Genomic DNA, 25,160 nt, shown 5'->3' with positions numbered 1-25,160 from the left:
AGATCAGGAGTGTGGTTTTCTCAATATATTAACATTAGACATCTTTACATGTGAGGACATCATCGCAACTTTTAATTTTTCAGCTTTAGCTCACCAAAAGCACTACTTGTAATATATGCTCCACACATATAAAGTCCCAAGAGATTAAGATTATCATGCTTTAGAATAACTAGGCCCACTTTATATGCAGCCACTATTTGCACAATCCAAGTCTTCAATCAAAAAGGTGCCATGAGCTCCTAAACTAAATTTGTGCATTGAAGTGAACTTTGAGCCCCACTAAATGATTTCTGTCTTTGATTTGTAACAGCAGGGCTGAAAACAGAGGTAGTAATGCACCAGGTGACCCTTTCACCCCAGGTCAAGTTACCAAACTCACAGATGATAACAGGAGAATAGCATTCCTATTGAAAGAGTTGAATGCTGTGAGAGAATCTAATAAAAAGGTATGTTCTTAAAAGTCTAGATTGCTTGATTGTGCTTTGTGTTTGTGGTATTCAAGATTGTCTTTAAACCTACACTTTTCTTGCTGCTGTTACAACAACAATTGTTTTTATTCTGTAGAAATGAAAAATGAATGGATTTATCTTTAAGTGCTTCTTTTGCGTTTTTGACAATCTGGCAGGTTGGGGGTGCCACATTTTAAGTTTTTATGATAGTATCAATAATTGCAGAATGATAATTACTGCAATTCATTGCAGCTGATACCTACCACTTCCATAACAGCTGGCAAAGATTTCTCTAGATCGCTGTGAACAATTTTATTCTAAATTTACAACTGTTGAAATTTAAAATGTCTGATCTATACAGTGTTAATTTATTTCAAAATACTTCAAAGTTTCAACTAGCTCTGAAATCTGAACCAGAATGTACACTATAATTCAAATCCATGTTCCATTCTGGACCCACAGTAAGGCAGAGATTTGCACACAAAAACACTTAATTTGCATAAAATCCCATCTTGGGTATCAGTAGATTCATCTTGTATGAAAGGTTGACTTACTAATATTCAATGCATAACTGAAATTCAAACGATCAAATATTTGTATTTATCAGGTGAACTCATTTCAGGGGATAGCTGATTTTAGAATCTTGTTTGACACTGTCGAATGTCGATCTTTGTTGAGGGTAAAAGTTATGTGTAAATATTGGATGTGTTTAATTATCTATATTGATAGCAGCCTTCAGAAATATCCTCAACTTCAATCTTGCATGCATTCAGTGAAGGTTACTAACTTTAATATTAATCTATCGATCTGTAATCAAAAATGGTATGCACAACTTGAGCTTTAAAATATATACAACGCACTATTTGTACTCTTAGCTTCAGGATAAACTGTCAGAAAAAGAGCATGAGTTGGAAGTTCTAAAACTGGACACGGAATTGCAAGAAAAAGCTGTAGAAGCCAAAATAGCTGAAAAGGCTGCAGGTACATTTTCAGTGGTTTGTTGGGTGGATGTGCAAGAAGCTGTTGCAATTTGACATGATGCCATGAAATATTACCTGTGTTTGCTAAAGGTGTGAGGGTTTAAAGTTTTTGGCAGTTTTAAGTGACATATAAAATGAGTAACTCTGGGATCCTGGTACCAGCATGCTGTGCAGCTTTACCTGAATTCATACTGATATTGGCATTAAATGCATTGTTAACACCATGTCAATTCAATCACAAAAGAAGCTGTTTGTTTTGTTGAAAGGCCTTGAGTCAACAAGGGAGAATAATGATTACCAGTGCCTTTACCCTCCATCCAGCAGTTCAAACATCGCTTATTGTTTTAACTGGTTCAAAGCATCACAGCATCCTTTGTTTGGATGTATTCACACTTATCTACAACTGAGCCCATTCTTTCAGAAGTACCAGCCCATATGATACCAACAATATAACTAGCTAAAGTCAAGCATTTGTAGTTCGAATTTAATTATTTCACTCTCTAACTTGATAGTCCTATGAAGATGTGATTCAATTTAACCATGCATCTTTCCCTGGCCTCTTTCATCATCATAATGTTCAATTTGTAGTTCTTAGTATTTGAGACAGATAAACTTAAAAATCAGTCAGCTACATTTTCTTTTCATTTATGTAGACTGCTGAGTTCCTCAAAAATGTGTAAAAAGGTTAGGCTGGGGAGCAACTGAGAAAGACGGAACAGCCTCTGTATAATAAGAATCTTCGGTATTTAATGCAGTGCAGCTTTTCCAACATACTTATTAACATTTTGTGAAAAGGAAAATCCAGATCCGCAACATCCTGGAAATAAAATGAATATAAATTATCTATGCCGTTAAATTAAAATAGAGATAGAATTGTAAAATTTCAGACATTCAACCATATATTGCATTTATGTTCATCAATTATAATTTCAAAGAAAGACTGGATTGTATTATTATTGCAGTTTTTGTATAATAATCATTGCAGCTTTTTGAATATAAGAGATGCACTATTGATATTTAGATTCTTATGCCATATCCCTTCAAAGATTAAATGAAAAGTTGTGAGGCTGTCTAATTGGCCATGATTTCTCTAATAGTGTATTTAACTACATAGCAAAACATTTTTCTGTTCCTCTGCTAGGCACTATAGGCTGGATTTTCCTCCACAATCCCGCCTGAAAAGATTGTGGTACAAACGATGAGAAATTGGAGTAGGGAGGCCGATTGGCACCTCCCTACCCCAAGCTAGATTTTCTTCCTCTCGCCCACACTGAGAACACTACTGGCAACTCCCTTCCCTGCCCACAAGAAGGAGACAGAAACTGAGTTACCAGAGGATTTTCCTTCCATCTGCAGTTTTAGTGCCAATCCCTGGGACCATCCAGAGAAAGGTGGCAGTAGAGTCGAAGTAGCAGTGGCAATGGCCTCTGCTGGAGGGTGAGTGCCCAGTATAACTCTTCTCTCCTTTCACTTTAGCCTTCAGCACTTGCATTTTTAGGCCTCGGTATCTGCTGAGGACAACAAAACACGTAGGGCTGGAAATTCCCCAACCTTGTGCTGTGTTTTGCGGCAGTATTTCGCCATTTTTGGCGGAAAACGGTGCGACCGGAAATTCCCTGAAGTCTTGCGCCGGCGGTTTTGAAATACCGTTGGGGAGCAGACCACCGGCGTGCAAGACTGGAAAAAGCGCTTTCGCCCAATATTTGGCTCAACGGTGACCCATAGATAGGACCAAAAAAAACGCCAGGGAAAAACCTGCATTGTAGCCCTTGGAACGGTGGTCGGTAAGTTAAAGTTTTTATTTTTTAATTCTTTTGCAGCGATTCGCTAGAAAAGGGTCTTGTGAATGTTTTGTGATTTTTTTGGGGGGAAAAAAAAATTGTTTCCCCCCCGCCCACCAGGCCCAACTCGCAGCGATATCGGCCTCGGAGAAAAGTTGCAGAAAATTCACGGTTTGTGCCACGAATCTTCGTGCAACGCCGATTTTTACCGCTGGGCGCATTTTTTCCTGAATGTTAGGCCTCGAAATCATTTTTGGCGGCAAAAAACCACTATGACCAAAAACTGAATTACTAGCCCATAGATTTGTTCATCATCACAATTCTTCTCATAGAATCTTAGAATGGTTACAGCACAGAAGGAGGCTATTCGCCCCATCGAGTCTGTGCCGGCTCTCTGCAAGAGCACTTCAGCTAGTCCCACTCCCCCGCCCTTTCCCCGTAGCCCTGCAATGCTTTTTCCTTCAGGCACTTATCCAATTCCCTTTTCAAAGCCACGATTGAGACTGCCTCCAACACCCTTTCAGGCAGTGTATTCCAGATCCAAACCACTCGTTGCGTAAAAATGTTTTTCCTCATGTCACCTTTGGTTCTTTTGCCAATCACCTTAAATCTGTGTCCTCTGGTTCTCGATCCTTCCGCCAATGGGAACAGTTTCATTCTATCTACTCTGTCCAGACCCCTCATGATTTTGAACACCACTATCAAATCTCCTCTCAACTCTCTCTGCTCTCAGGAGAACAACCCCAGCTTCCCTAGTCTATCCATGTAACTGTAGTCCTCATCCCTGGAATCATTCTTGTAAATCTTTTCTGCATCCTCTCCAAGGCCTTCGCATCCTTCCAAAAGTGCGTTGCCCAGAATTGGACACAATACTTCAGTTGAGGACGAACCAATGTTTTATAAAGGTGGTTCATAATTTCCTCGCTTTCGTACTGTATGCCTCTACTTATGAAGCCCAGGATCCCATGTGCTCTTTTCACTTTTGTTCACCGTTTCTCAACCAGCCCTGTCATCTTCAATTAGTACCGTACCCTGGGGAACACCACTGTACAACTTCCTCCAATCTGAAAAACAACCGTTCACCACTACTCTCTGCTTCCTGTCACTTAGCCAATTTTGTATCCATGCTACCACTGTCCCATTTATTTTATGGGCTTCAACCTTGCTGGCAAGCCTATTATGTGGCACGTTATCAAACGCCTTTTGGAAGTCCATGTATACCACGTCAACCACATTGCCTTCATCAACCCTCTCTATTACCTCATCAGGAATACTGAATCAAGTTAGTTAAACACAATTTGCCTTTAACAAATCCGTGTTGCTGTTCTTTAATTAATCCACACCTGTCCAAGTTTCTGTTAATTTTGTCCCTGATTATCGTTTCTAACAGCTTCCCCACAAGTGAGGTTAAACTGACTAGCCCTGCACCCTTTTTTGAACAATGGTGTCACATACCTGTATCTAAGGAGGATTGGAAAACTATGGCCAGTACCTCCTAGTTTTCCACCTTTACTTCTCTCAGCATCCTAGGATGCATCCCATCCAGTCCTGGCGACTTACCTACTTTTACGTACAGCCAGCCTTTCTAGTACCTCCTCTTTATCAATTACCTCCCCTTTCACTATGACTTTGGCAGCATTTTCTTCCATGGTGAAGACAGATGCAAAGTACTCATTTAGTACCTCAGCCATGCCCTCTGCCTTCATGCGTGGGTCTCCTTTTTGATCCCTTATCGGCCCCACTCCTCCTCTTAATATCGGTTTGCTATTTATATGCTTATAACAATCTTTTGAATTCCTTTTACTGTTAGCTGCCAATCTATTCTCATACTCTCTCTTTGCCCCTCTTATTTTCTTTTTTACTTCCCCTCTGAACTTTCTATATTTGGTCTGATTCTCAATTGTATTTGCAACCTGACATCTGTCATACGCGCCCTTGTTCTGCTTCATCTTACTCTCTATCACTTTCGCCATCTAGGGAGCTCTGGCTTTAGTTGCTCTACCTTTCACCCCTGTGGGAATGTACCTCAACTGTACCCGAACCATCAACCCTTTAAAGGCAGTCCATTATTCGATTTCAGTTTTGCCTGCTAATCTGTGATTCCAATTTACTCGGACCAGATCTCTTCTCAACCCACTGAAATTTGCCGCCCTTCAATTCAGTATTTTTACTCGAGATTGCTCCCTGTCCTTTTCCTTAGATAATCTAAACCTTATGATGCTATGTTCACTGTTCCCTAAATGTTCCCCTACCGGCACTTGCTCCACTTGACCTACCTCATTCCCCTTCGTTGGGCAGGAAACCTACTAATCAAAAAATATTTCCTGAACACACTGCAGAAATTTGTCTCCCTTTCTGCCCTTTACACTATTACTATCCCAGTCTATATTAGGATAATTGAAGTTCCCCATTATCACTATGTTATAGTTCTTGCACCTCTCTGTAATTTTCCTGCAAATTTGCTCCTCTATATCTTTCCCACTAGTTGGTGGCCTGTAAAATATACCTAGTAATGTAATGGCACCTCTATTATTTCATAACTCTAACCAAATAGATTCTGTCTTGACCCCTCCAGGACATTCTCTCTCTCCCGCACTGTAACATTCTCCTTAACCAATATTGCCACCCCACCTCATTTCTTTCCTTCCCTCCCTATCTTTCCTGAACACCTTATATCCAGGAATATTTGAAACCCAATCCTGTCCTTTTTTGAGCCTGGTCTCCGTTATTACCACAACATCGGATTTCCATGTGGCTATTTGCTCCTGCAGCTCACCAACCTTATTTACCATGCTTTGTGCGTTTGCACACATGCACTGTAAACCTACCTTTGACCACCTTGTATTCTCTCTTCGTCTGACCCCACCTAATACCTCACAATTTCTTAGTCCAGTGCTATATCTGCCTCTCTCCATCCTTTGTGCACTTTGTTGCTCCTTTCTAATGCTACATCCTGGAGCCCATCCTCCTGCCAAATTAATGTAAACCCTCCTCAACTACTAGCAACCCCCACCCCCCTGCGAGGACATTGGTTCCGACTCTGTTGAGGTGCAACCCGTCCGGCCTGTACAGGTCCCACCTCCCCAGAATGTCCCAGGAATCTGAAGCCCTCCTTCCTGCACCATCCCACCAGCCACGCTCTATCCTCCTATTTCTATACTCATTAGCTCATGGCATCGGTAGTAATCTGGAGATTACTATCTTTTGAGGTCCTCCTTTTTAATCTCCTTTCCTAGCGCCGTAAAATCTGCCTGCAGGATCTCATCCCTCATTCTACCCATGTTATTGGTACCAATATGGACTACGACCTCCAGCTGTTCACTCTCTTCCTTTCCACCCCCCCCACCTCAGAATGTTCTTCAGCCACTCAGTGACATCCTTGACGCTGGCACCAAGAAGGCAACATACCATCCTGGAATCACGTCTGCCGCCGCAGAAACACCTGTCTGTTCCCCTATCGAATCACCTGCCATTATTGCATTTCCTAATTTGGACACTACGTCAATTCTAGATTTGTAAAAATATGACTGAAAACACGGATATCAGTTCTGTCAAGTTTCATTTCAATGGTTCGACTGGTTTTGCTTCTGAAACCTCCACATGTTGATATCTATTTTGGTAGTATGTTCTGCCATTGCACGGTCACTCAGTATATTTAATGTGGTCAGTATGTGTTGGAAACTTCTTCGAGACTCAACAGAAAAACTCTGCCTTTAATTTTTTTTGTGGGTAAGCCTTAATATTTGGGATGGGTATTTACCACACAGAAATAATAATAGTTCTCTTATCCAGACTGTTGGAGTTCGATCTATATTGTACAAATGTCCTGTCTTGTTTGGTCCTTTACCTCATTTCTGTTTCTGGAACCTTGTGGTGTGCAAATTAACTGATTCATTTGACTACATAACAACAGAGGCTGTGCTTCAAAAGTAATTTGTGATGTCCCGGGGACGTGAAATTGGCTTGTATAAATGCTTAAGTTCCTTATTTTTGTTGATGTTTCATTGATACATACTGTACCACACACTCTCCTTGCTGTTTAAGTCCTGTGGAATAAGAGTGTATAAATGTTTAATGCATTCATTTGAAATTTCTTTGCTATTGTAGCATTCACTTTTACTTGTCAGAAATAAATAGGTTAAATCCTCTGCTAAAAGAAAAATTTCAGACAAATATACAAAATATTCATATATTGATACTGTCAGGGCCTTTGTTAATTATTGGTGGATCTAATTTGGTTATTGCATACTAATTTCTATAAATAAAGATCTTGCTATACCCTGCTGTTGTTGATGGGTGGTAGTCATCCTTGTTAAAGCGTGTGATGCTGGAGCCAGAGAGTGCTTTAGACTTGGTGTCTTTCAAGGGGTAAGGTGTGGAGGCCAGATTCTCGTGATGTACCTCTGCCTCTGTTTGGGTGGTGTTTCTGTCATTTGTTGTGTTGTATATGGACCTATGGTTATGGCTGGTACTGCGTATTCGGGAGCTGCATAGGTGAGATAGAAATTAGAGTCGAGGGCTGGGGCTGGGAGAAAGATGTTGGGATATGTGATCGGAGTGTGATGGAGCTTTGGCTGCAAGTTGGTTGGGGGAATTTGGGTCATCATCATAGGCGGTCCCTCGTATCGAGGATGACTTGCTTCCATGCCAAAAAGGGATGAGTTCACAAGTCTTTCAATGAAGAACCTAATATTCCAGGTCCCGAACTACATGTTGAAGAGTGGAAGATGCCTGTGCCTGGATTTTTTTTAACGTGTGGTCGCCATTGCACAGCAGCCACCACACAGGCTTGTCAGAGCTAGGTCTTGGTCAAATGGCAAGGATTAACCAAGACGACTGGAGACCAGCTCTGCTGCATGGACCTAGTGCGCACACATATTGCAGTATGGGCTGGCCCGTGCTGCCCCTGGGCCCTCGCCTCTTCTAGGCTTCCTACCCTACTGAATTATAGTAAATCCATTCAAACTCCTTGAATCATGTCCCCAGCATAAGTGGACTACAAAAGATAGATTGCCTACTTTGTAGGATCTTCCTAATTTTTCATATTATTCGCATCTTCCGCCAACTTTGATTTGTTCTGGGGAGACCATTTGCTTAGCATGCACAAGTAAAAATCTCCATGACACTATACATAGGCAAAGTCCCTACTAGTCATCCTATTCTGTGTCCTAAAGTCCAGGACCCATACCATTGCAGCAGTTAATTTTCTGCCTGACTTGCAAAATCCTAATCCTCACAAGACTAGATCCAGTAGGGCCTGAGGGGATGGTTAGTTTGAAGCGTGCTGTGAGGCGAATGCACACCAAAGAATGAGAATGATCGTACAAAGTAAGTAATCCATAAATTTTTATTTAAGCATATGTTAGAGAGGAAGATGGATCAGTGGAAGAGAGGTGACAACAGATCTTCAGTGGAACTGAATATAATATTTTGAATGTGAAAGATCTGGAGTTGGAGACACTCTGACCCATAAGGGAGGGGCAGGAGTATCTGGACACTTTGCTCCAGACCTTGGTCACCTCTCGTAGAGAGGTGCAGGATCAGAATGGGGTTGGTGCGACTGATAGTGTGTGAGCAAGGGGAACTCAGGTGAGATAGAGAACGATGAGCTACAGAAACTGATCCTATTAACAGGTACAATGTACTTGCTATCTGTGAGGATAAGGATGAAAACTGTCAGAAGGACAGCCAGAATGTTGGCCATGGCACCTTGGATAGGAAACTGTCCAAAAGGAGGAAGAGGGGAAGTGTAATGTGGCAGTTGTAGGCGATTCAATAATTAGGGAGATGGAGAGCATCCTTTGTAAGCAGGATCGAGAGTCCCATATGGTATGTTGCCTACTTAGTGCCAGGGTGAGGGACATCTTGATCCTGCTTGAAAGGATATTGGAGAGGGAGGAGGAGGGTCCCTATTGGGACCAGCAACGTAGGAAAGAGAAGGCAAGAGATCCTGTCCGGAGAGTACTAGGAGCTAAAAAAAAAAATTAAAAACCGGACCTCAAGGGTTGTAATCTATGGATTATTACTTGAGCCATGTGAAAATTGACATAGGGATAAACAGATTAGGGAGGTGAACACGTAGCTGATGGAGTGGTGTGGGAAAGAGTGGCTGCATTTCCTGGGACACTGGCCCCAGTACTGGGGCAGGAAGGAACTGTTCCGTTGGGATGGGCTCTTCTTGAACTGGTCTGGAACCAGGGTCCCAGCGGAAAGGATAAATAAGGCTGTCACAAGGTCTTTAAATGAGGTGGTGGGTGACTCAGGTGGAAAAGGTAGAATAAAGAGTAATTCTAAAACTAATGTAAATGAAGAGAGTAGTGTAATTGTCAGGAAATGTGCATTAGGCACTATAGGTAAAGGGAAAACTAAAAGGCTAGAATTTCAGGTTTTAGCGATTTTGTCCGTTTTCGGGTGATAATTGTGCTGAAAAATGTTTTATATCGCTGGGTTACCGTTACCACCAGAGCTCGCAAAATTTGGCAAACAGTAAATATCGTTAGCGATAGCGATAAATCGGTGTTGCACGACAGAATTTGTGCGGCGGAGCCGGAATTTGCGACCAAAATCGGACCTTCTGCACATGTGCAAATTTTATTTTATTTTTTGCAAATTTTTTCTTCTTCCTGCGCTTCTGATCAGCTGTCAAGGAGCGCCCGCGCATGCGCAGTACACCCAGGGATGATCAACCATTTTTAAATTTCATTCACGATGGAAGGAGATGGGAGCAGACAGAGAGCCAGAAAGTTCAGCAGTGAGGCAAACGAGGCCCTTGTCACTGCTGTTGAAAGGAGATGGGCAGAATTAAACAGGAGGGGTGCAAGTAGACCCCTCCCAGTGGTTTTTCATAGAATTCGGACCAGCGTAGCTGAGGAAGTCTCCTATATCGGCGCCATCCGAAGGACCCACACACAGTGCCGTTTAATGACCATTGCAGGGTCGTTGGAGTAAGTAAGATTTTTATTTATGTGCTCCTTCATTACTTAAATTATAAATCTGACACACTATTTGTTCTCATGCTGTTGGTATAGGTAGGCTTATTGTTGCACCTTATTTGCTATGAATGATCTTTACACATTATTAAGATTGCTTTCTGAGATCTGAAAAGATGTTTCTGCACTTAGATGTCTTCCTCGTGAACCACGTGCAACTTCCAGGGCCATTAAACCGAGGTCTCTATTAAATGCACACAGTATGGTTGAAGTGTTTTGGTGGCTATCTGTGTGTAACCATTCCCATTGTCATCTTTGCAGGGAAAGATGTCCCACAACCGCCGGGAGCAGCGGCGGACAGGCGGCAGTCCACCCCGAAGCATGCCTCTGATAGACATCGAGGAGAGAGTGGCTGGTCTGATTGGTGTCTCGGGTGAAATTAAAAGGGATATTAGGAAAGCAAAGAGAGAGCATGAAAAATTCTTGGCAAGTAAAATCAAGGAAAACCCAAAGATGTTTCACAAATATATTGAGCAAGAGGATAACTAAAGAAAGGGTAGGTTCTATTAGAGACCATGAGGGTAATCTGTGTGTGGAGGTGGAAGATGTGGATATGGTTCTTAATGAATACTTTGCGTCTGTTTTCACAAAAGAGAGGGGTGATGCAGACACTGCTATCAAGGAGGAGTGTGAAATATTAGACGAAATAAACATAGTGAGAGAGGAGGTATTAAAGCGTTTAGCAGCTTTGAAAGTGGATAAGTCCCCAGGCCCGGATGAAATGTATCCCAGGCTGTTAGCGAAGCAAAAGAGGAAATAGCAGAAGCATTGACCATCATTCTCCAATCCTCTTTGGCTTCAGGTGTAGTGCCAGAGGACTAGAGGACTGCTAATGTGGTACCTTTGTTTAAGAAGGGAAGAAGGGATAGACCGAGTAATTACAAGTCAGTCAGCCTAACCTCAGTAGTGGGAAAATTATTGGCAAAAATCCTGAAGGACAGGATAAATCTACATTGAGAAAGACACGGATTAATCAGGGACAGTCAGCACGGATTTGTTAAGGGAAGGTCGTGTCTGCCTAATTTGATAGAATTTTTCGGGGAGGTAACCTGGAGGGTCGATGAGGGCAGTGCGTATGATGTAGTGTATATGGATTTTAGCAAAGCTTTTGATAAGGTCCCACATGGCAGACTGTTCACGAAAGTAAAAGCACATGGGATCCAGGGCAAAGTGGCATGTTGGATCCAAAATTAGCTCGGAGGCAGGAAGCAAAGGGTAATGGTTGATGGGTGTTTTTGTGACTGGAAGGCTTTATCCAGTGGGGTTCTACAGGGCTCAGTACTAGGTCCCTTGCTTTTTGTGGTATACATCAAAGATCTAGACTTGAATATAAGGGGTATGATTAAGAAGTTTGTAGATGATACAAAAAATAGACTGTGTGGTTGATAATGAAGATATCAATCAACTGGTCAGGTGGGCAGAACAGTGGCAAATGGAATTTAATCCGGAGAAGTGTGAGGGAATGCATTTGGGGATGGCTAACAAGGAAAGGGAATACACATTAAATGGTAGGAGACTGAGAAATGTAGAGGAACAAAGCGACCTTGGAGTGCATGTCCACAGATCCCTGGAGGTACCAGGCCAGGTAGATAAGGTGGTTAAGAAGGCATACGGAATGCTTGCCTTTATTAGCCGAGGCATAGACTATAAGGGCTATGCTTGAACTGTATAAAACACTGGTTAGGCCACAGCTGGAGTACTGCGTGCAGTTCTGGTCACCGCATTACAGGAAAGACGTGATTGCACTGGAGAGGGTACAGAGGAGATTTACGAGGATGTTGCCAGGAGTGGAGAATCTTGGTTATGAGGGCAGATTGGATAGGTTGGCTTTGTTTTCCTTGGAACAGAGGAGGCTGAGGGGAGACCTCATTGAGGTGAATAAAATTATGAGGGGCCTAGATATAGTGGATAGAAAGGGCCGATTTCCCTTAGCAGAGGGGTCAACAACCAGGGGGCATAAATTTAAAATAATTGGTAGAAGGTTTAGATGGGATTTGAGGGGAAATTTCTTCACGCAGAGGGTTGTGCCTGAAAGGGTGGTAGAGGCAGAAACCCTCACCACATTTTTTAAAATACTTGGATGTGCATTTGAAGTGCCGTGAGCTGCAGGGTTATAGACCTAGAGCTGGAAAGTGGGCTTAGGCTGGATAGCCTTTGTTGGCTGGCACAGACACAATGGGCTGAAATGGCCTCCTTCCATGCTGTAAACTTCTATAATTCTATGATTCAGGGAGGGTAACTGCCCGAGAGGGTGCTGACCCCCCGTTCAATAGTGAGGGCAAGTCCAGCACACTCCCTGGACTGGGTTGGGGCAATGTGATGTAGTGTCTGTGGACGTGTGTTGGGGTAATGTCATGCAGTGTTTCTGGACTACATAAAATGGAGTAGCGGCGCGGTCCTCCAAATGAGCCTGTGCTATGTGACCTTACTCATGTCACACTGCCCCCACCCCTGCTGCTAACCACTCATCTGTTGTTTTCTATTTCCAGATGGGGAGTTGCATGCACCAAATCCTTCAGTGGAAGCCTCTACCTCAGGCCGTCATGTGGGGGGGTGGTGGGCGAAAAGAGGAGGACGAGGGCGAAGAACTTGAAGGAGAGGAATGGACGGAGCAGCCTACACTGGGGAGGGGTTGGGGGGCTAATGCACTCGCGCCTCTATTTCCTCCGGACAACATCTTATCCGAGAATGAAACATTCCCGGGCTTTCAGCCATCTGAGGCCCCGAGTACTAGTGGCGTGCAGCAATACACTCCCCGAGTTGAATCCCAAATGCCGTCTCTCCAGAGAGTGAGTCGGCAAAGCTGGTCTGCTGACAGACAGGCGGACGCACAACTGGACATGGTGGGACTGTCCAGGGAGAGAGCGTCCAGCTCACCCGACAGCTCCTGGAGATATTGGGTAGTATTCCCGCAAGCATTGCGGCACTATCTGCGAACATGAGGGAGGGCATGTCGCAGATTGTCGGTGCGAGCCGCAAAACCACCGAGGCTGTCGATGCCCATGCGCAATTGATGGCCTCCATCTTTGACACTGCAGTCCCCAGTGTCGCACCCAGATTGTCATCACCTGTAAGTGGTGACGCCGAGCAAGATGCTGCCACTCAGAAGCCGGGCCTTCCATAACCCGAGCTTCTCCAATGAATTCACACGTGGCGTCTCCATTGTTTCTTCCCCCCCCCCAATATAGCAGGACTCTGGCCGCCTTGCTCCACGAACTTTTGGTGCCAACTTGGATAGGGTCATGACACGAGGGAGGGGTGTTAAGGTGAGTTGGGTTGCGGGGTGCAGGGGGAAGAGCCGGAGGTAAAAGACATTCCGTGCAGGGGTTGTTGTTTTGTTGCTGATTTGTTGTTTTGCTGTTTTGTTATTTTATAAAAGTTTTAAAAGTTTTCAAATTCTGTGAAAGTTCAAATTTTATTTAAGTTTCAAAATTATGTTTAACAAATTATTTTGTTCACCTTAACCATTCCTGTGCAGTGTGTCATTTGCAGAATAAGAGTGGAAATAGTCAACTTGGTGGGATAGAGTGCCAGGCAACGGCCAAATTCTTCAAGCTAAGCGTGTGAATTATGAACTGCTGACGTGTAAGGCTTTTGCAGTGGTGAAAGCTCCACGAGTCCTCCCCTGTGGTAGTGATTGTGTTCCTCGCCAGGCTCCTCCTCCTCATCCTTGCCAGGCTCCTCGTCCTCCTCCTCTCCTCTCTCCTGAGGTGGTCCTGCAGTCCCCATTGGCAAATCCTGTCCCCTCATGATCTCTCTCTGTCTTATGCGGTTCCTTGTATCGAGGATAACTTGCTTCCACGCCAAAAAGGGATGAGTTCACAGGTGTTTCAATGAAGGACCTAATATTCCAGGTCGCGAACTACATCCTGAAGGGTGGAAGATGCCTGTGCGTGAATTTTTTTAACGTATGGTGGCCGTTGCACACCAGCCACCACACGGGCTTGACAGAGCTAGGTCTTGGTCCAGTGGCCAGGATTAACCAAGACGACTGGAGACCAGCTCGGCTGCACAAACCTAGTGCGCACACATATCGTAGTGTTAGTTGTGTGGCTAAGTGGTGTAGCATGCAGCACACCACAATTAACTCAGAGACCTGCTGAGAGGAGTATTGCAGGCAACCTCCAGAGTGGTCCAGGCATTGGAAGCACTGCTTGAGCACTCCAATTGTCAATGTTGCATGTGACTATATGGGTCTCATTATAGCGATGCTCGACTTCTGTCTGAAGGTTCCGGGGGGGTGGGCCATGAGCCAGGTGGCGAGGTCGGAACCTTTGTCCCCCAGCATCAAGCTCTGGCCTTGTTGACGCTCGAACAGGCATGAGACACTGCTCTCATGCAAGATGAAAGCATCATGGATGCTCCCTTGATATTGGGCATTGACTGCCATGATGCTCTAAGTATGGTTGCAGACGATCTGTACGTTCATTGGAGTGGAATCCCTTTCAGTTTCGGTAAACCTTTGGATTGAATAAAGGTGCTCGCAGGTCAATGTGCGTACAAAGACACCCTGAACTTGGGGAAGCCAGCAATTCATCCAAAACCTACAGCCCTCTCATTCTGTGCCTCTTTGATCATTGGGAAGTTTATGAAGTCCATCCTGCGTGTGTACAGTGCAGTAGTCATCTGGCGAATGCTGCAATGTGCAGCGTGCTGCGAGGTGGAGCATATGTCCTTTGCTGATGCCTGAAAGAAGTCGGAGGCATAGAAGGCAAGTGCCGCAGTCACCTTCACCTCGATGGGCAGTGCAGTCCTGTTGCCGCTGGTCAGCTGTCGGTCTGCCTTTATGAGTTGGCATATCTCTGACCACCTCTTTTCGGAAGCGCAGCCTTCTAATGCACTGTGCCTCAGAGAGCTGCAGGTATGAGTGCTGTTCCCTGTAAACTCGTGGGGGGTAAGGCCTCCTCCCCATACGTCTGCAACCTGTTCGATTACACTCAAAATGCTCATCAATAAGCCTTCTTGAAGCTCAACACTGTATAAGTAGAGCAGCCACGAATAATGGCTGACATAGTATAGCCCCCATTTTTTTTAAATGTCCTTAAATATCCTTTAAAACGAACTATAAACTCACACAAAACTTACAGTAAAATTACACTGTGTAAAACGCAGCCGCCTTCTCGAAAACATTTTATACACTGAACTTCTGCTCCGTTTTCAAGATGGCACCGTTCCTGCGATAGCGCAGTGTTGCACGCCGATGGATGTCATCCAAACGGTGAAAATATCGGGCGGGCGCTAAGTTTTAGCGCTGCCGCAAAACCACTGTCGAAATTTCCGCCTGGACGCAAAATGTTATGCGATTCGTTTTGCGCCAAAAAAAGTCGTTTTTGCAATTTGCCCAGGCAAATAACCTGTCGAAAATCTAGCCAGTAAAGTAACAGCACTAGAGAAGAAGAACATGTTAGGGTGTGCGGCCCGATAAGTGTTCTTTATACAAACGCATGGAGTACAAGGACAAAATTGAGTGAATTTCAGGCGCAAATTCAGGGTACGACATGGTAGCTATTACTGAAACATGGCTGCAAGACGATCAGAACTAGGATCTGAATATCAGGTTGTACAGTCTGCAGGAAGGATAGGAAATCTGGTAGAGGGGAGGAGTAGCTTTAGTGATTAACGACAAAATTACTTCTATGATAAGAAATGATATGAAGAGAGCTAAGCAGGCAGTGGAGACTTTATGGGTAGAATTTAGAAATAGGAAAGGCTTTAAGACACTCGGGAGTTGTGTATAGGCCCCCTGGTAGCAGCTGTGAAGAAGCAGAATGTATTAATACAGAGATTAGGCAAGCACGTGGTCAAGGCAGAGTGGCTTTAATGGGGGATTTTAACCTCCATATAGATTGGGATAAGCAGATGATCTTGTGTCAAAAAAGTAGCGAATTTCTTGAGTGTTCAGGATAGTTTTCTCCAACAATATGTTCGAGAACAAACCAGGGGGCAGGCCATATTAGATTTAATAATGAGCAACGAGCCAGATTTAATTAACAGCCTAACAGTGCACTAATAGCGACCATAATCTGTTTAAGTTCAATGTTGTGTTTGAAAGGGAGAAATGTGAAACAGTATTTTAGATTTAAGTACGGCCGACTTCACCGGGATGACACAGGGACTGTCTACAGTACACTGGGCAAATCTGTTAATGGGTAAAATGACAAGATCAGTGGGAGATGTTGAAAAAAGAATTTAACGTGATTCAGAACTAGTTTGTACCACTGAGGAGCAAGAGCTCTACTTGCCAAAAACACAGCCATGAACGACTAATGAGGTAAGAGACAATATAAAACTAAAAGAAAAAGCATACAAGAATTCAAAAAATAGAGCAATCCTGGCAAATGGGAGAGATACAAAGAACAGCAAAGAGCTACAAAAATGGAGTAAGAAAAACAAACTTACAAGGGATCTCAAAGTCAACATAGAAAACTTTACAATTATGTTTGGAAAAAGAGGGTGGTTTAGAGCAAAAAATGATAAAAATGAAAATAAGGACGGCGGACATGTTAAATAATTACTTTGCGTAGTATTTATAGTAGTAGAAGGGGATAGCATGCCGGAAATCCCAAGGAAACTAATATTGAATCGGGCACAGGGACTCAAAAATATTAACGAAAGTAAAATACCTGTATTGTAGGAAATAATGGCATTAAAGAGTGACAAATCCCCAGGACCTGATGGTTTTCATCCCAGGGTTCTAAAGAAGGTACGTGAAAATGTTGCAGATGCCCTCACAATGATCTTCCAAAGTTCTCTAGATTCAGGAACCATTCCTTTAGATTGGAAAATTGCACAAGTCACACCGCTATTTAAGAAAGGTGAGAGAGGGAAACTAGAATTATAGACCAGTTAGCTTAACATCTGTTGTCGGGAACAGAAGTTAGAAATGTAACAAAATCTGTTATATCTCTAACTTTTTCTAGTTCTGATGAAAGGTCATTGACCTGAAACTTTAACTCTGTTTCTCACTCCACAGATGCTGTCTGACATGCTGAATATTTCCAGCATTTCTATTTTTATTTCAGATTTCCTGCAAACTTTGTGCACAAGTTGATCATCTTCATGCTTATTATTAGTCTGACTAGAAAACAATTAGAGGCTGGATTTTAGGCTTTTCTGTTTTCGGGCAGGCTAAGTGAGTGGGTAGAAAGTTGGCAGATGGATAACAATGTGGGAAAATGTGAGGTTATCCTCTTTGGCAGAAAAAATAGAAAAGCAAATTATAATTTAAATGGAGAAAAATTGCAAAGTGCTACAGTACAGGGGGTCTGGGGGTCCTTGTGTAAGAAACACAAAATGTTAGTACAGCAAGTAATCAGGAAGGCAAATGGAATGTTGGTCTTTATTGCAAGGGGGATAGAGTATAAAAGCAGAGAAGTCTTGCTATAACTGTACAGGGTATTGGTGAGGCTACACCTAGAGCACTGCATATAGTTTTGGTCTCTGTATTTAAGGAAGGATATACTTTCATTGGAGGCTGTTCAGAAAAGGTTCACTCGGTTGATTCCGGAGATGAGGGGGTTGACTTATGGATCGGTTGAGTAGGTTGCGCCTATACTCATTGGTGTTCAGAAGAATGAGAGGTGATCTTATCGAAACATTTAAGATAATGAGGGGGCTTGACAAGGTGGATGCAGAGAGGATACTTCCACTCATGGGGGAAACTAAATTAGGGGATATAGGGGCTAAAACCTCCACTTTTTTGCATGCTTAACATAGAAACATAGAAAATAGGTGCAGGAGTAGGCCATTCGGCCCTCCAAGACTGTACCACCATTCAATAAGATCATGGCTGATCATTCACCTCAGTACCCCTTTCCTGCTTTCTCTCCATACCCCTTGATCCCTTTAGCTGTAAGGGCCATATCTAACTCCCTCTTGAATATATCTAACGAACTGGCCTCAACAACTTTCTGCGGTAGAGAATTCCACAGGTTAACAACTCTCTGAGTGAAGAAGTTTCTCCTCATCTCAGTCCTAAATGGCTTACCCTTTATCCTTGGACTGTGACCCCTGATTCTAGACTTCCCCAGTATTGGGAACTTTCTTCCTGCCTCTAACTTGTCCAATCCTGTCAGAATTTTATATATTTCTGTGAGATCCCCTCTCATTCTTCTAAACTCGAATGAATTGAGGCCCAGTCGATCCAGTTTCTCCTGATATGTCAGTCCTGCTATCCCGGGAATCAGTCTGGTGAACCTTCACCGCACTCCCTCAATAGCAAGAACGTCCTTCCTCAGATTAGGAGACCAAAACTGAACACAATATTCCAGGTGAGGCCTCACCAAAGCCCTGTACAACTGCAGTAAGACCTCCCTGCTCCGATACTCAAATCCCCTTGCTATGACCGAGCGTTACTTTCTCCATGTGCTTAATGCCGGGAAAAAATAATACCGCCCGTCCAGTTTTTTGGGGCGGAATCATCAGAATGGGTGAAATCAACGCCCATAATATCGGCCAGTGTAAATTTCTGCACTGATTTAACATCGACATTCAATAATACTGCCCGCCCACTTTGTTTTGTTGTAAAGAGCATATTTACTGAACCTAGCGGCCATGAGATTGCCCAGCGTCACTTTCACCACCTCGCACACGTATCGCCCACAATATCGCTCGCATAAAAAAACACCCAGAAAAAGTGGAACTAACCGGAACTAATCACAGCGGTATGGACACCATGTTCAACATCACACGTCGCATCCTTTAAAAGGCTGCTGTGCTTCAACCTCGGGGGAGTTCGGATGTACTCTGGAAGTTGTTGGAGTTGATGTGAACATCTGTACAAACATCTTGACCATACTGTGACAGATTGGAATTGAATAGGTTTCTTCGTCGGGACATTCATTGTTTGTGAGCAATCGGTGGAAAACAGAGAGCTACTGCAATGGGGCCTGACCTTTCTCACCCTCTCTTGATAACCAATTACATGCAGCAGACTCGAGATCGCCGAAGGCACGCTCCACAGCATTATGTGCCCAATGTAAGACGTGCCAGACTGATGAGGACCAGATGTTACACCCCCCGCAAGTACAGGGAGAAGCAGTCTTACCTCGACTTGCCGGACACCACCTGCCTTCGGAGACTGTGCTTCCACAAAGAGGTTATCACTGAGGTATGCTAGCTGATAAGGGGAGATCTGCAGCCTGCCAGCACCATCAGTACTGCACTGTCTGTCGAGGTCAAAGTCAGCGCTGCACTGTCGTTCTGCACCTCGGATTCTTTTCAGGCCACAGCTGGCGACATTTGCAGACTTTCTCAGCATGCCACACATTGCTGCATTAGACAGGTCACTGAAGCCCTGTATGCACGCAGGAGGGACTTGATCAGCTTCCCTATGACCAGGGAGGCACAGGGTGAGAGGGCTGTAGGATTCTAGGATTTTCCGTAATTGCAAACTTCCCCAAGGTGCAGGGAGCAATAGACTGTGTACGCACATCGCGATGCGGGCACCTTTTCAGGATGCAGAGGTTTTCAGGAACCTCAAGGGATTCCACTCCCTGAATGTCCAATTTGTTGTCAACCACCAGCAAATTATACTGGCAGTGAATGCTCAATTTCCGGGCAGCATCCATGATGCTCACATCCTGCATGAGAGCACTGTATCTGACTTGTTTAATAATCAGCCACAAGGTCAATGCTGGATGCTTGGTGACAAAGGATTTGGCCTTGCCACCTGGCTGATGACCCCACTGCGAGCATGGTGGATAGAGGTGAACCGATGGATGTGGTGTATTTAGATTTCCAAAAGTCATTCGATAAGGTGCCACACAAAAGGTTACTGCAGAAGATAAAGGTACGCAGAGTCAGAGGAAATGTATTGGCATGGATCGAGAATTGGCTGGCTATCAGAAAGCAGAGAGTTGGGATAAATGGGTCATTTTCGGGTTGGAAATCGGTGGTTAGTGGTGTGCCACAGGGATCGGTGCTGGGACCACAACTGTTTACAATATACATAGATGACCTGGAAGAGGGGGCAGAGTGTAGTGTAACAAAATTTGCAGATGACACAAAGATTAATGGGAAATTAGAGGACAGAGAGAGGCTGCAAAGAGATTTAGATAGGTTAAGCGAATGGGGTAAGGTTTGGCAGATGGAATACAATGTCGGAAAATGTGAGGTCATCCACCTTGGGGAAAAAAAAAACAATAAAAGGGAATATTATTTGAATGGGGAGAATTTACAACATGCTGCGGTGCAGAGGGACCTGGGGGTCCTTGTGCATGAATCCCAAAAAGTTAGTTTGCAGGTGCAGCAGGTAATCGGGAAGGCGAATGGAATGTTGGCCTTCATTGCGAGAGGGATGGAGTACAAAAGCAGGGAGGTCCTGCTGCAACTGTACAGGGTATTGGTGAGGCCGCACATGGAGTACTGCGTGCAGTTTTGGTCACCTTACTTAAGGAAGGATATACTAGCCTTGGAGGGGGTACAGAGATGATTCACTCGGCTGATTCCGGAGGTGAGGGGGTTACCTTATGAAGATAGATTGAGTAGACTGGGTCTTTACTCGTGACGGTTCAGAAGGATGAGGGGTGATCTTATAGAAACATTTAAAATAATGAAAGGGATAGACAAGATAGAGGCAGAGAGGTTGTTTCCACTGGTCAGGGAGACTAAAACTAGGGGGCACAGCCTCAAAATACGGGTGAGCCAATTTAAAACTGAGTTGAGAAGGAATTTCTTCTCCCAGAGGGTTGTGAATCTGTGAAATTCTCTGCCCAAGGAAGCAGTTGAGGCTAGCTCATTGAATGTATTCAAATCACAGATAGATAGATTTTTAACCAATAAGGGAATTAAGGGTTATGGGGAGCGGGCGGGTAAGTGGAGCTGAGTCCACAGCCAGATCAGCCATGGTCATTTTGAATGGCGGAGCAGGCTCGAGGGGCTAGATGGCCTACTCCTGTTCCTAATTCTTATGTTCTTATGTGACACCCACACCGAAGTTGAGATACGATACAATGAGAGCCACAGAGCCACTCGCAATATCATGGAGAAAACCATTGGAGTGCTTAAGCAGCGCTTTAGATGCCTGGACCACTCAGGAGGTGAGCTCCAATACCACCCTGAGTAGGTAGCTCAATTCGTGGTGGTGTGCTCCAAGCTGCACAACTTGGCTCAGGAGGGGACAAGAATTGCCTGATGAGTCTGACAGTCCACCTCACCAGAGAGAGGAAGAGGAGGACGAGGAGGAGGATGAGGAGGCAGACTCTGACATCGGTCCAGACAATCAGGCTGACGCTGAACCCATGCCCCTACCCCCTGTAAACCGCATGAAAGGGCCTGTGGTGGCATGGTAGCTGCAAGAGCCTTAAATCAGGAGCTCATCAATGATTGCTTTGCCTGAAAGAATGTTGGTGCTATTTAGAAGGCTGACACACTACTGGCTGTGCAGGTGATACATCAATGGTGGTCATCACCTTGGGTGACAGTTAAAGTTTACGTTGATTGAAGTTAAGTGTCATTATACCCTTTGATAAGGAATCACCAGCGTGTAACAGTGCAGCTACCTGAGACAATGCGTAACAGGATTTTGTTAAATAAAAAACATTTAAACCGAACATTTGTCTGAAATCATCAGTATTTCTGTTTTTAAAAAAAAAACCTTCTCCCCACCTCTACCTCTTGCACTTCCCCGCCTGACTCCAAGCCGCCTGGCTGAGGAGCTCTTCAGGCGATGCTTCGTGGGCGGGGGTGGGGAAGGCGAACACGGTGGATGACGGCCGAACCGCTGTTTGAACGGATACGAGAGAGGACGGTCCTGAGGTGGGAAAGTGCTCCAAGCCATAAGCGAGATGTTGCTCCTGGCTCTCGTGTGGTTGGCAATGGGGGTGCAGCATCTTGGGGTGCAGTGCCTCACACTGGGAGCCCTCTGCCACCAGTGTTCCTGGCTACCAGCTCCAGGGCCTCCACCATCTCTTCCATGTTATATCTTATTTGTTGGACAAAAACTCAGTGCCAACTATGTTCTTGGTGCTTAGTAGGCTTTTTGCTGCTGGTGAATCTCCCTCGTGCCTCCCACAACAGCCAAATAAGCACACAGCACAGCCACACACGCCTTCAGTGCCTCTGAGCTCCCTCTCTCTCTGTCTCCTCTTCTGCGCATGTCATGATGACCCTTGACCTCCTGACTCGTGGGAATCGAGCGTTGCCATGCCATTGCTAAGGACGGCGACACTTTGCGGCAGAAGATCAGTGAGATTTAACGCTACCGCCCATTTCATATCGCTCGTGGTAACGCCCATTTAAAAAAATGGAGACTAGGTGCTTTGAGGATGGGCGAGAAGCCGGCGATCTGAAAACCCTTTTTTACTGCCCACGCCGGAAATAACGCCCATTTTTGGGCGATAAGCACAAAAGTGGAAAATCTAGCCCAATGGGCCCAAGTTTCCACATGATTTGCGCCTGATTTTTAGGAGCAACTGATGGAGAACGAACTATCTTAGAAATCGCAATTCTCCACATTTTTTTTCTGCAGTTCTCGTCAGTTAGAACAGTTCCACTTTGGAACAGAATTTTTTCTTCAAAAGGGGGCGTGTCCGGCCACTGACGCCTGATTTCAAAGTTTCCACAGTGAAAACGTACTCCAAACTAACTTAGAACGGAGCAAGTGAAGATTTTTGTAGAACTGAAAAAACCTGTTCTACACATTAAAAAATCAGGCGCAGGTTACAAATTAGGCGTCCAGAACAAGGTGGAGTGGGGAGGGGGGAGGAAGGGAAGTCATTAAATTCTATAATAAATCCTTATTTATACTTCTACATATATTATACAAATAAATCCAACCTGAAGAAACATTTATAAGCAAATAAAAGATTAAATAAACCATCTTCCCACCTCTGTGAAAGTACTTCAGCCAGGGAGAATGCTGCAGGCGTTCGTTCCCGCGGGGGGGGGGGGGGGAGGAGAAAGCCGTTCGTTCCCGCGGGGGGGGGGGGAGGAGGCAGCCGTTCGTTCCCGCGGGGGGGGGGAGAAAGCCGTTCGTTCCCGCGGGGGGGGGGGGCAAGGAGAAAGCCGTTCGTTCCCGCGGGGGGGGGGAGAAAGCCGTTCGTTCCCGCGGGGGGGGGGGGGCAAGGAGAAAGCCGTTCGTTCCCGCGGGGGGGGCAGAAGAAAGCCGTTCGTTCCCGCGGTGGTGGGGGGGGAGGAGAAAGCCGTTCGTTCCCGCGGGGGGGGGGGCAAGGAGAAAGCCGTTCGTTCCCGCGGGGGGGGGGGTGGGAGGAGGCAGTCGTTTGTTCCCGACGGCGGAGGGGGAGGGAAACGGCTGCCTCAACTTTCTGAGGCTTCCTGCAGCCTTCTCAGTGCTGATGTGCTGATGGCAATGTGCTTTTAAAAAATGTACAAAAATTAAACAGCTACAAAGAACTACAAAAATGGCCGAGTGCCAATGTTTCCTTCACACTGCGCGTGCGCGAACGCTCCAACGCGCACGCGCAGCGTTGCCGGCAGGAAAAAAACTAATTTAAATGGTACCCGCCCCCTCCCACTTACAAAATCGGCGCGATGGTAGGCTCCGCCCCCCTGAGCGCCGCGCCAAACAGACAAGGAGCTGCAGGACGCTCCAGAATCGCGCGTTTTTTTTTCAGGCGCCGTTTTAGGCGCGAAAAACGGGCGCCCAGCTCGGAGGGGCGCCCGTTTTTTATCGTGTGGAAACTTGGGCCCATAGTCTCAGAATAAGGGGCCACCCATTTAAAACTGAGATGAGGAGAAATTTCTTCTCTGAGAGTTGTAAATCTGTGGCCCCAGAGAGCTGTGGAGGCTGGGTCATTGAATATATTTAAGGTGGAGATAGTCAGATTTTTGAGTGATAAGGGAATAAAGAGTTATGGGGAGCGGGCAGGGAAGTGGAGCTGAGTCCATGATCAGATCTGCCATGATATTAAATGGCGGAGTGGGCTCGAGGGGTCAAATTACCTACTCCAGCTCCTATTTCTTATGCTCTTATGTTTTCAAATTAAATCAAAAATATTGTTGATATTTTGTTATATTGGAATTATGAACAGTTTCACAATTTCTTTTATAACTCGGACTATATTTTTAAAATTTAAATGTTGACTACCGTGTGAAACTAAATCCTTCAGGTGACTTGGTATTTCTTGTGATTTAAGTTGCTCATTGTTGAATTGTATTTAAATGAGAGGTTAGAGTAGGGGGAAGTACCTGCAGTGTAATTTGCTTACTCTCCCAAAACTTTCCTTGGTGGTTTAAGTTCAATTTTCCCCACCCCCAAAACAAATAAGTGACTCCACAGCTTACATTTTACAGATCTGGAAAGAGAGACTGGATTAAGGGGATTGGCATGGGTATCAGTCAGAAATATTGTATTCTAATTCTTCATGCTGTCTGTGAGATCATTTTGCATTCACATTTAAACCAGGCTATATTTATGTTTTCAATTAACAAAACAAAGGTTTATAAAATGTAGTTGCACAACAGGCTAATGGAGCAACCATTCCCTGCAGTAGCATGCAACTACTATTACAAGAGGTTTTCAGAACTATATTGGGGCAAGTAAGTTAGTACTCCCTTCTACTTGAATGTATATACACTAACCTTTAATCTGCCCAGGTAAAATCTGCTTTTAAAGCACTTGTGCCTTCTATTTTCTTGATTGTGTGTCGGCAAATAAATTTATTCATAACTATTCACATTGCTCACATGCATTCAGCAGATACATTGCATTCAGTGCACGTGCAGTGGTGCATTTGTTGTGTTGGTCATGTCATTTCGACAATACTTAGTCATCTCATTTAATGTTGGTTCTAGCAAACAGTAGTTTCTGTGCACTTGATTCATGATAAAATATGACCACCAACTTGTCACTGTTTAATTATCATAAAATGCTATTTGAGGGAAATAGAAAGAACTTGCATTTATATAGCACCTTTTGCACCCTTAAGATCCCAAAGTGCTCACAGTGACTGAATTACCTTTGAATTAGAATCATGGTTGTTATGTAGGCAAATGTGGCAG

The 25,160-nt window shown here is 44.5% G+C and overlaps 1 protein-coding gene across 8 annotated transcripts in view; it reads left to right on the top strand.

Moving 5' to 3' along the window:
• mipol1 (mirror-image polydactyly 1) overlaps positions 1-25,160 on the top strand; it is a 442,941-nt gene that overhangs the window by 180,190 nt on the left and 237,591 nt on the right. For 7 of the 8 annotated variants that reach the window (XM_070879089.1, XM_070879087.1, XM_070879093.1 and 4 more), the window contains 2 exons: positions 311-446; positions 1,325-1,430. In XM_070879089.1, the coding sequence (XP_070735190.1) occupies positions 311-446; positions 1,325-1,430 (242 nt within the window). The remainder of the gene's footprint in view (positions 1-310; positions 447-1,324; positions 1,431-25,160) is intronic. The other variant, XM_070879088.1, reaches the window with a different exon arrangement.

Source organism: Pristiophorus japonicus, chromosome 4, assembly GCF_044704955.1.
Source record: "Pristiophorus japonicus isolate sPriJap1 chromosome 4, sPriJap1.hap1, whole genome shotgun sequence".
Lineage (NCBI taxonomy): Eukaryota > Metazoa > Chordata > Chondrichthyes > Pristiophoridae > Pristiophorus > Pristiophorus japonicus.
The sequence above is the reverse complement of the archived record's forward strand: the minus strand, read 5'-3'. Positions and strand labels throughout refer to the sequence as shown.